Source organism: Alosa sapidissima, chromosome 11 (genome assembly GCF_018492685.1).
Source record: "Alosa sapidissima isolate fAloSap1 chromosome 11, fAloSap1.pri, whole genome shotgun sequence".
Lineage (NCBI taxonomy): Eukaryota > Metazoa > Chordata > Actinopteri > Clupeiformes > Clupeidae > Alosa > Alosa sapidissima.
In genome coordinates, this window is record NC_055967.1 from 19,737,639 (window position 1) to 19,750,138 (window position 12,500).

At 49.4% G+C, this 12,500-nt stretch overlaps 1 protein-coding gene across 2 annotated transcripts in view; it reads right to left on the reverse strand.

The window, feature by feature from the left end:
• si:ch211-212o1.2 (uncharacterized protein LOC492735 homolog) overlaps window positions 1-12,500 on the reverse strand; it is a 33,076-nt gene that overhangs the window by 8,397 nt on the left and 12,179 nt on the right. For both annotated transcript variants that reach the window (XM_042110846.1, XM_042110845.1), the window contains 3 exons: window positions 10,341-10,460; window positions 8,387-8,478; window positions 1,708-1,852 (listed from right to left, as the gene is read on the reverse strand). In XM_042110846.1, the coding sequence (XP_041966780.1) occupies window positions 1,708-1,852; window positions 8,387-8,478; window positions 10,341-10,460 (357 nt within the window). The remainder of the gene's footprint in view (window positions 1-1,707; window positions 1,853-8,386; window positions 8,479-10,340; window positions 10,461-12,500) is intronic.

Consider the following 12,500-nt stretch of genomic DNA (forward strand, 5'->3'; position numbering starts at 1 on the left):
CAAGCGTATTCCCCAGGGTAGCTGACCGTGTTATTATGCAGACCTGCAGACAGTGATGGATTAGCATTCCTATACATGTCAATGGGAGTTCTCCTCCCAGACAACACACTCAGTGCTGGAGGTACGGCAAGCCAGGTGGTGTTAGCCTAACATCATCACGCATGCCACTCCAGTCTTGTGTGAAGTAGTCACGTTAACTTAACGAGAGGCACTAGTTGTTTATTTATGGCTTCTAGAGCAGAAATGCAAAATAAATACTCTCTGGTGTGAGATATATTAGGGATGTGATGGAGCAGCAGTAGTGTAGCCGCTTGGCTATCGGTCGGCCCGGGTTCAACTCCCCAATCTGCCTTTGCGAGTCCATAGTGTGGTTTCACCAGACTCGCTCACTTGATGGGTGGGGCCAGGCTAGCAAGTCCATATCGCTTAGTATTAAAGCGTCTGCTAAATACTAGTCAACTTTAACTTTATATTACTATATGAGATAAATATTAATGATTGAAATGACAGCAAGAGCCTCAGTTAACTAACTAGCCTTTAACCACCCTACTCAGAAAGAGCCTCAGTTAACTAACTAGACTTTAACCACCCCACTCCGCAAGAGCCTCAGTTAACTAACTAACCTTTAACCACCCTACTCCGCAAGAGCCTCAGTTCACTAACTAGCCTTTAACCACCCTACTCCGCAAGAGCCTCAGTTAACTAACTAGTCTTTAACCACCCCACTCCGCAAGAGCCTCAGTTAACTAACTAGCCTTTAACCACCCTACTCAGCAAGAGCCTCAGTTAACTAACTAGCCTTTAATTAACCACCCTACTCCCCTCATGCTGCTTTCAGTGTTGAGCGTGTAAGAACATGCTTGTTGTACAGTAGGAAGGAGAGGAGCGGGTCATTCACACACACTCACACACACACACCAGTTGTCTCTGACCTGACAGCAACGTGTCCAGTAGCCCTCATTAGACCAGCTCGGATTTCCACAGGTCCACACTCTGAAGGTGTTGCTTACGGTGCCTGTCTGGGTCGTGACCCTCTGACCCCGATCTACTGTCAGACAGGCACCAGGCCTGGATCCCCCTCCTCACACACTCACACGCACACACACACACACACACACACACAGACACACACACACAAACACGAACATCGCTGGCACTTGCTGTTCTACTCGCAGGGTCAGTGTGTGCCTTTTGACATTCCCATGTGAGCTCTGATCTTCAGGATACGCTGCTCTTAACTCCAGCCCCGCCCACACACACAGCCTCTGGCAAACGCAAACACGCTGGCTGGAAACACGCTGGCGTTACAGTGTCAAGACCTTGGAATTTTCAGTTGTGTGTGGGTTGTGTGTCTGTGTCTGTGTGTGTGTGTCTGTGTGTGTGTTGGTGTGTGTATGTGTGTGCATGCATGTGTGTGTGTGTGTGTGTGTGTGTGTGTGTATATGTGTGCGTGTGTGCATGCATGCGTGTGTGTGTGTGTGTGTGTGTGTGTGTGTGTGTGTGTGTGTGTGTGTGTATATGACTGTCTCTGTGTGTGTGTGTGTTCATGTGTGTGGGCGTGTGTGCATGTGTGTACGTGCATGGGTGTGCATGTGTGTGCATGTGTGTGTGCATGTGTGTGTCTGTGTGTGTGTGTGTGTGTGCGCATGGGTGTGCATGTGTGTGCATATGTGTGTGTGTGTGTGTGTGTGTGTGTGTGTGTCTCACCCGGCGTGTAGCTGAGGAACTTGTAGGCCATGTGTGCTAGAGGCAGGACGGTGATCATGCAGTTGTCTCCGTTGGTCTCGATGAAGTCGTGGCGCGTGATGGCCGTGGGGTCAATGTGGTGCTCCCGGAAGGGACGGATGAACGCCTGAAGAGAAAATGACAGAGAGGAGAGAAAACACAGGTGAGGATAGATGGAAGGAGGAGTGAGAGTCAGATGCGGTGAATTGAATTAAGAGAGGGATTAAGAGAGTGTGTGTGAGAGACAGAGAGAGATAGAGAGAGAGAGAAAGAGAGAGAAAGAGAGAAAGAGATAGAGCAGGGGAGTGAATGTCTCTCTGAGAGACTGAGTGAGGGAGTGAGTGAGTGAATGTCTGTGTGTGTATGAAAAAGGCAATGAGTGTATCTGTGAACGAGTGAGTGAGTGAGTGTGTGTGTGTGTGTATCCGTGTATGAGAGAATGTTTGTGTGTGTGAGTGAGTGAGTGTGTGTGCATGCCAGCTTGAGTGTGTATGTGTGTGTGTGTCAGCGTGACTGTGAGCAGTACAGAGAGACAGATGAGGGGGCAGTTCTCTCATTACAGGACAGGACTGCGGTCATTACTTATCCAGACGGGCGAGAGGTGCACTGTGAAGGGAGAGCCCAGGTGGAGCCCCACTGCCGAGTCTTAGCCTCCATATGCCACTCACCACAGCACTGCCCAGCACTGCCCAGCATTACCCAGCACTACCCAGCACTACCCAACATTACCCAGCACTACCCAGCACTACCCAACACTGCCCAGCACTACCCAACATTACCCAGCACTACCCAGCACTACCCAGCACTGCCCAGCACTACCCAGCACTACCCAGCACCAGCACTGCCCAGCACTGCCCAACATTACCCAGCACTACCCAGCACTGCCCAGCACTACCCAGCACCAGCACTGCCCAACATTACCCAGCACTACCCAGCACTACCCAACATTACCCAACATTACCCAGCACTACCCAGCACTGCCCAGCACTACCCAGCACTACCCAGCACTAACCAACATTACCCAGCACTACCCAACATTACCCAACATTACCCAGCACTACCCAACATTACCCAGCACTACCCAGCACTACCCAACATTACCCAACATTACCCAGCACTACCCAGCACTGCCCAGCACTACCCAACACTACCCAGCACTGCCCAGACCAGCACAGCGCTGCCCAGCACTACCCAACACTACCCAGCACTTCCTAAAACTACCCAGCACTACCCAGCACTGCCCAGCACTACCCAGCACTACCCAGACCAGCACAGCGCTACCCAGCACTACCCAACACTACCCAGCACTTCCTAAATCTACCCAGCACTACCCAGCACTACCCAACACTACCCAGCACAACCCAGAGCTGCCCAGCACTCCCCAACCCAGCACAGCACTGAAATACATTTGGGATACTATGATGCCTTTGAGATATTGTGATGTATCATGATCGTGTCTAACTTGATTAAATGATACCTGATCCAACAGGTCAGGGAGTGAGACAAGTTGGCATGCAGTGAGTGAGAGGAGGAGTGAGTGAGAGAAAGAGAAAGAGAGAGAGAGAGGGAGAGAGAGAGTTTTTGAAATCCTACAAGAAAACCATGTAGAGGAAGAAAAGATGCATAGATGAGTGGTAGTGTAGCGGTTAAGGAACTGGGCTAGCGTGCAGTAGCCTGAAAGTTGTCGGTTCAATCCAGCGTTCCACCGTTGTGCCCTTGAGCAAGGCACTTAACCCCAAGTTGCTCCGGGGACAATGTAGTCCCTTGTAATATAGTTGACATATGTAAGTTGCTTTGGCTAAAAATGCGTCAGCAAAATGTAATGTAATGTAAACCAATACCCCCCCCCCCCCCCCAAAAAAAAAAACACACACACACACATACAGAGAGAGGGAAAAAGAGAGGAAGAGAGAGAAAGCACATATGTGTGTGTGTGTGTGTGTGTGTGAGAGAGAGAGAGAGGTATTGGTAAAGGAGCGTGGGGTTGTTGATGCGAGTGTTTGTGTGTGTGTGTGTGTTAAAGGGGGGGGGGGGGCATGGGTAATGGTCGCCCGAGATAACCTGCTCTAACGCGGCTCGTCCCCACGCCTCAGAGGGCCGCCTCATGAAACACGGCCGATCAGCGGCAGCTGTCAATCACAGCCCGGGACGCGGCTTTTGAGACGGCCGCCCCTCGGAGCCCGCGCACGGGTGGCGCAAATGAAAGCGGACGGCGGCAGAAAGAATCGCCTCGGCACAAAGAAAGAAAGGAAAGACACACACACACACACACACACACACACACACACATGTGTGTGCTCACTCACACTGAAGGCAATTTATTTCCCCACATAAAAAGCTGACTAGTTTGGTGCCACATTACCATAGCGTTTCTGTACTGAGCTACAAGGGAGGGAAAAAGGCGAGAGAGAGAGAGAGAGAGAGAGAGGGAGGGAGAGAGAGAGCACAGAGGGAAAGAGAGAGAGAGAGAGCACAGAGGAAGAGAGAGAGAGAGAGAGGGATAGAGGGATAGAGGGAGGGAACACAGGCAAAGGAGGAGAAGAGGAGGAAGAGAGAAAAAATGTCATTATCCCGCATTTGTGGACGGAACTCAATCACACCTATATCAGAGGCAGCGTGGAGCGCCCTGGCTGGAGCAGGGGAAGCTATCTGTTGATATTTCCACAATTATCTTCCCTCCCGTTCACGGGGCCTCACTGGCGACCGCCGTGCCACGCGAGATTAAACGAGCGCTAAGCCGCAGACGGCACACCGAGCTGGTGTGTGTGAATGTGTGGGCGCTCCAGAGGGTTGTGTGTGTGTGTGTGTGTGTGTGTGTGTGTGTGTGTGTGTGTGTGTGTGTGTGTGTGTGTGTGTGGCTACTCCGGCGAGTTTGTTTCTGTGTTTGTGTGTGTGTGTGCATGTGTGTGTGTGTGTGTGTGTGTGTGTGTGTGTGTGTGTGTGTGTGTGTGTATCTGTGTATGTATGTGTCTGTGTGCATGGCCACTCCGGAGCACCATGGACGCCCTGCGCCACCACTGCGGCTAATCCTGCCGCCCTCGCTAAACGCCTAATCAGAGCTCACATCGGCAGATTGCCACGGCAACCCCTACCACGGGCAACGCAGCCCAGCAACCACCTACCCCGAGCTTCCCCTCCCTCTACTACCCTAAAACCAAGCCCTTAGCCTTACACACACGCATATATAGAGAAAATATATATATACATATATATACACACACACATACAGTATACAGTATACATACACGCAGTCACACACACACACACGCATATACCGGTACATAAAAACAAACACAAACACACACACACTCTACTACCCTAAAACCAAGCCCTTAACAAATTAATCACACTTTCTCATATTCAGTGTACACACACACACACACACATGTACACACACACACACACGCACACACACGCACACACACGCACGCACGCACACACACACACACGCACGCACACACACGCACGCACACACACACACGCACACGCACACGCACACGCACACACGCACACACGCACACACACACACACACGCACGCACACACACACACACACACAAAACCTGTTCATTTCCCCATTTCTTTTCCTCCCCCCTTCTTTGCTGCTAAAGTGCACCTTTGTCATGTGAAGAAAGAGACAGAAAGGCAGAGCACAGAGCACAAGCAGCATCAATACAATCAGTGTGTGTGTATGTGTGTGTGTGTGTATGTGCGTGTGTGTAATTGTGTGTATGTGTAATTGTGTGTGTGTGTGTGTGTGCAATTGTGTGTGTGCAATTGTGTGTGTGTGTATGTGTAATTGTGTGTGTGTGTGTGTGTACTCAGTGTAAGTGTCTGCCCTCTAATGTGAAGGTGAAGCTCTTATGGCGTGGCCTTTCTTCCGGAGCTCTGTACATTCCCCGGCTCTTTTTGAAGTCGGCCCTTTCTTTCTCCCAGGTGGCTGATCCTAATTATCCCCGACAGCAGAAGGATCGGGGGCACCGATGTGGTCGAGACAGAGGCCCCCGCACAGTTAATGGAGGCTGGGGAAGGGGGGGGGGGGGGGGCATTTTGCAGCATAGACCAGCACTGATGAAAGACAGACTGGGGTGCGCCCCCCCCCCTCCCCCCCCCCCCCCCCCCCAAAAAAAAAAAAACGGAGCACTGGTCTATATGTGGGGTCTGTTGGAGTGTGTGTGTGTGTGTGTGTGTGTGTGTGTGTGTGTGGGGGGGGGGTGTTACGGGGTAGGTTCCCACTCTGTTCAGATGAACCATGTACGCGCACACACACAGAAACATATGTGTATCACACACACTAAGCCAGATATGTGTAGTAAGTCAGACAGAACACACCGGCTGGACAACAGATTTGGCCTTTGTATTTTTCAGGCTCATCAGCATTGTGTCCAGTAGGCCGCTCACTGAACAACCGTTCTCCAGACTGAAGGTCATCTCACTTTACTGGCCAAAGTAACCACACAATGCTCTTTGTGCGGCTAGCTATTAGCATGGTAACAGCCACAGCAGCTGGAGAGTTAGCTGGGTATAGAGACTAGTCTAGAGTCGGCATGCTGCCACAACCTAATCAGAATAGATTAGATTCCACTTTATTTTAAACGTCAAATAAAGTCACAATAACTAGGTGCCACAGCCTCAGAGTCCACATGGTCATGGGTAAAACAACCAAATAAGAATCGGCATGGTAACGTGTAGCACAGCCAAAATCAGAGTCCGCATGGTAACGCGCACCACTGCCTAAGGAGAGTCGGCATGGTAACGGGTATGGCGGCCCAGAGCGGTAATCAGAGTCGGCCCGGTAATGGGCACGGCAGCCTAATCAAAGTAAGCACAGTAATCAGAGAGTGCTGGCTAATGGCACAGTGTCCCTGAGGTGCCAGGCTCCGCTGCGGTCCCAGTGCCCGCCACCCCTGCCTCCTCGTGCCCCTGACGTTGCCCAGACAATGGTGCTCCAGTGACCTTTGTGAGCGGCAGGCTGGCAGGGCCGCCCCTGCAGATTTATCACCTGCACCTGTGGGCCGCAGGGAGCAAGAGGGCCACCCCGGCTTCTAATTGGACGAACCACCGCCGACCTTTTCTCTGATTGGACAGGGCGACGGCGGCTGTGCTCTGCTTTAATGCTGGCTCTCGCTGCCTCAGCACCCCCCCCATGGGTATAGCTTTGCAGCCCCCCTCCCCAGGGGTTAACATGGGGAGGGCAGGTGGGGGGTGGCAGAAGTGTGTGTGTGTGTGTGTGTGTGTGTGTGAGAGTGGGGTGTGTGTGTGTGTGTGTGTGCGTGAGAGTGGGGTGTGTGTGTGTGTGTGCGTGTGGGCCCCCAGGGGCTGCTGGGAAGCAGGAAGGGGTGTCCCAGAGGGCAGGCGGTGGCATTTAAACTTCCTGCAGTTAGGGCTCTGATAAAGCACAACATGGACAGCCAAGGCCTTGCCACTATCTACATAAAACAGGGTAATTAGTCCTAATCAAACACAGGGATAATGCTAACAGCCCTGGCTGAAAGCTGGTTTCTCCCTCTCTTTCGCTCTCTCTCTCTCTCTCTCTCTCTCAGAGAGAGAGAGAGAGGGAGAGAGAGAGAGAGAGAGGGGAGCATGTATGTGTTTTGAACGAGAAAGGAACAAAATGGCTACAACACATAGACACATACTGCACACACACACACACACACACACACACACACACACACACACACACACACACACACACAGACACAGACACAGACACAGTGGATGTACTTCATTATGGACCAAACACATCCTGGATTAAATGTAACCTTTATAAAAACTGAACAAAAACTGGGAAAATGCCAACAACATATTGTGTATCAGTGTTTAGGAATGAGTGTGTGTACTGTATAAATCTGCATGTGTGTTATTACGACTGGTTGTAATAAGTAAGGCGATTGATGGGGCATGCCTACAGTATACGTAGTGTGTGTGTTTGGGCATGAAATAAAAGGGTGTTGACCCCATTCACATCTCAAGCCTACAGAGTGTATAAAGTGGGGGTGGGTGGCGGGATGCCTCATGATATGGTCCAATGACCCTCTGATGTGCAATGCTCACACACACACACACACACACAAAAGAAGAAATACTACTCTGATACTCTGAGCCTGCCCACCATCTCTGATAAATGCTACTGTAGATATACTCCTGTGGACAAAGTCAACAAAACATTTATTCTCTCTAACTACGTGCCCTTATTTAAATGACAGGCAAGGTGCAAAGTCAGGCAATGAGCAACACAGTGTATAAGGGTAATGAAATAACCATAACCATCATAATCATCTAGTTAAGATCCTGAGCACAGACATGTAATGGGATCAGCTCAATGGCACATTCCACATATTAGCTTCAGTTCATGGCCCAGACGCTGTACTTTAGTTCATGGCCCAGTTTAGTTCATGGCCCAGACGCTGTACTTTAGTTCATGGCCCAGACGCTGTACTTTAGTTCATGGCCCAGACACTGTACTATGCCACAACATTTATATTAGGGCCCTAAGTGTATGGACATCTTCAATTTAAGCTCAGTATGTTATGTCTCTTAATTTGGTGAAATGCTGAACGGGGATCAGTGTAGAAATTCTGACTCTCTGGCCATGTATGGATGCTATGCACCATGAAACTGATGGAGGTACAGCAGCTCTAGGCCTGGCTGGCACTCACCTTCCCAATGATGGGGATGTCTACCGAGCCCCAGGTGTCTGCTCCCCAGTGCACCATCCCCGAGGCAAAGTCTGCCATGACGATCCCAGCCACTGCAGAGAATACGGGGAATGAGAAAGAGAGAGAGATGGAGAGAGGGAGAGAAGACAGAGAGAGGGAGAGAGAGAGAAAGAGAGAGATAGAGATAGAAGAGAGAATGAGAATTAAGGACAGCATAATAGCAGGTGAAGGCCAATTACCAGTATTTAAAGTGAACAGTGAACAGATTTCACACAATTATTTTAGAAGCGTATATATTGACCAGTATTCAGAGACTACATGGGAGGGATGAGGATGATCCGCACTCGCACACAGTGAGCGAGTGTAGTAAAATATCTGAGAGTGATGTTTCAGAGGCCATGGGTTATTAGTAAACTAACTAAAGAGCCAGGCAGAATCACAACACTGAGCGATTCCATCCCTCCTAACATTCCAGCGCCCCTGTCTGGATGATCAATAACTGATCAATTTACAAGAACCACAAGCGTGGGGAAATAGTGGAGAAATGTCCATTTATTTCTGATAATGGACACATCGTCCATTTATTTCTGATAATGGACACCTCGTCGGGCATTATCCGTTACTTATTTTATCCTTGTGGAAAAAAGCTCTGTTAAACTTCATAAAGCACACTCATGCACTTCACACATACAGGTGCCCCACGTACATCCTTCCATCCACTGTTCATCAAAGGGGGCCTCACTATGCATCGCCATTCCATGGGGGCCCTCATCCAGGGGTCAACCTGACCTAAGGGTCCCTCATTAGCTCTTTAAGAGCTCATTAGCTCAGCTCTTACTTTGAGCACACTTCCTTTAGCATCACAGCAAGCCCTTTCACTTCAGGCATTATGTAGCAAAAGGAGAAAGCAGTCACCCCACCTGGCCTCAAACTCCAGAACAAAACCTGCACTCTGATCGCAACACAAAAAAAACAGGCTCTTTTTTATTTTTGGTGTGGTGAGTATTACATATGTATAACTCTGTTTCTAACAGCTTACTTACAGGTATAGGCAATATATTTGCTTTTGCCTTGCCAGTTTACTTACAAATATAATGCACTTGCTTCCCTACTTATTTGGTATGGCCATATGCAAGTCCTTTATGGTACAATGTTGCCTCAGGGCAGTTTTTTGTAATTTTCTATGACACCTACACTGATATGTTATGAAATGTTGTTGATAATACATCTTTACTTATCAATAAAGCTTGCTCATATTTTTTCTTGATGATTTACTGGAAGTAAAGTACAGAGAAATGCAATGCAATTTCACAAGGGAAAATGTGCCGTTTATTACTTTGCAGAAATCCTTTTTCACTTTAAAGAGGGGATGTTTGTAAATTATTGTAATAAAGGCCAAATTAAATCGACCAAGATTCCATTAATAAAATTAGTAAAAGTGGAAATATCCAAGGGGGGTGAATATTTCTTATGGGCACTATACATAACATAGAGGTGATATATTTTCTGTATTCTACTCTGTGTTACATCAACCTGTAATACAGGTCATTATGAGTTGCCAAGCCTGCAAAACAAACCTATAGAAAAAACAACTACCCCTGCCTACCCTCCTACATATTAACAATGAACCTATTCCCTTGGACAACTCTCTTTCACGCCCTGAGGATGACCGTGATGACTGTCACAGTGTGTCTGTAAACAATGGTGTCGGTGACCAACAATCTCCTTTAATGCGGAAACATTACCTATGAGGGTAGGCCAAACAACAGTAGGACTACTGTCATTATCACCAGTGCACTGTTTCCTGCCTTTAATAGGAGATGGTATCAGTGATAGCCAGGCGCCAGTGGGGCTGACTAATGGCTTGGATGTGTTGGGGAGTTTGGGGTGTGTGTGTGTGTATGTGTGTGTGTGTGTCTGTGTGTGATGGAGAAGGAGCGGGTCAGGAGCGTACCAATGCCGAAGATAATCTTGAAGATGTGCACCGTGGAGAAGTTGATGAGGAGGAAGGAGAAGTTCATGATGAAGAGAGTGAGGCACAGAATCACGCAGAACCACTCCTGCAGACGCTTACCTGAGACAAAGAGAGATAGAGAGACAGAGAGAGAGAGAGGGAGAGAGATAGATAGATAAATAGAAATACTTATTTAAATATTGACCAAATCCGAAGCAAACATTGTTACAAAAACATCCTGGCAACCTGAGGCATTTGATTATTATGTGTGTGTGTGTGTATATGGTTGTGGTTGTGTATGTGTCTCACACAGCGTGTGATGAGTCAATCCAAAAGATGTCCTCATGTATTCAGTCACCTACTAACTTCTGGTGTGTAAATAGCTTCAGGAATGGATAAAGCACGTCAAACTTCATCATGAAGTCTCAGAAAGACCACACACACACACACACACACACACACACACACACACACACGCACACACACACACACACACACACACACACACACACACACACCATAATGACAAAGATCTGAAAAATGAACTCATCAGCCAAATTTGAAAAGTACTTCATCAGCAGTAGGTGATACATATGATAACCAAGACCTCTGGGTGGCCCCTCGCTGCTGCGTATGCTAATGACCTATGGGCCCAAAGGTCAGCAGGGGGCAGCCAACCAATATCAGCGAGAGGTCCGGCAGGTCGGCCGACAGGAGATCCAACCGACGGCATACTTGCGTGCGTGCGTGCGTGTGTGTGTGTGTGTGTGTGTGTGTGTGTGTGTGTGTGTGTGTGTGAGGGTGGTGGGCAGCAGTGTGTGTGTTCCATTACTGACAGTGCTCTTGAGTAATCGGCTCGATGAGGACAAGTGTATCGTGAGCAGTGGGGTCATGATCTCCGCCACAGGGGTCAGACCTGACACAGCGGAAAAAAAACCCCGCCTCTCCTCCTCTCCGGTCAGCGGTCGCCTGCGGACACAGCACCAACAGTGTTGTCGCAGTGCCGCCCAAACGGCCCGCAAGAGAAGGAGCAGCGCTAAGAGGCAGCTGTTGAATTATTCACCCCGGCAACCAGCCCCCGTGAAGACCCATCCCAGCTCCCAATCTCATCAGACGCCCAGCAACACCACCTCCACCAGTGCCCCCCCACTCCTCCTCTCCTCTCCTCTTTCCATCCCTCCTTCTCTTCTTTCTTTTACTTTCTTTAATACACAACACCATACCTGTGTCCCTCCATACCCTCCTATCAATCATTTTACTTCGTCGCCCTCATCGCACTCCTCTCTCCCACGTCTCCTCTCTCCCTCTCTCTCTCCCTCAGTCCTTTTCTCTTTCTCTCGCTTCTTTCTTTTCTTTCCTCAGCTGCTCATCTGCCTCTCTTTCTGCAGACGTGAGGCGTGAGGAGGCTCTGTGGAGTCAGCGCTTCTGAAACTTTAATGCCATTAGATCACCTCGTGGAGGAGATGGGAGCGATAGGGAAGGCACTGGGCACCGGGCCCGGGACTGAGGGAGGATATTGATGACGGCTATTTATAGAGCTGCTCGGGAGCCACGGACTTTTCACACCTCCACTTTGCACCACTGGCCCACCTTACACACAGGCGCACACACACACACACACACACACACACACACGCACACACACACGCACACACACACACGCACACATGACACACCCAAGTTGACTCACAATAGAGGGGTCCCCTACACACACCCACACACTTACATGATACACCAAAATTGACTCACAAAGTTGACAATTGAAACACACTCAAACTGCCAAACAATGGATGGACCATGGTCCAACACACAGCTGAATGATTGACACTTACTGTGGACCCAGATCTTTTGTGTGAAAGACAGTTCAGTGCACACAGTGTCCAGCATCTGTGCTGCTTAACTGGGGCAGGCCAGAGGTGGACTCGCTAACTACGGCAAGAGTGTGACACGGCTGGAGTTGGCCAGGCCTCTGTCTGACCAGCTGAAGCACCAGTGACCTCTGCCCTCTCCGCACACAAACACCTGTTTACTCCGCTGAGGGAACACACACCTGATACACAGGTACACAGCCGCGCTCCTTCACAGCAGCATCTAAATGAAAGAGATAAATCAAGAAGGGTGGAGCCTCAAGTGTGTCGGGGGGCTGCACAGCCAGGTGTG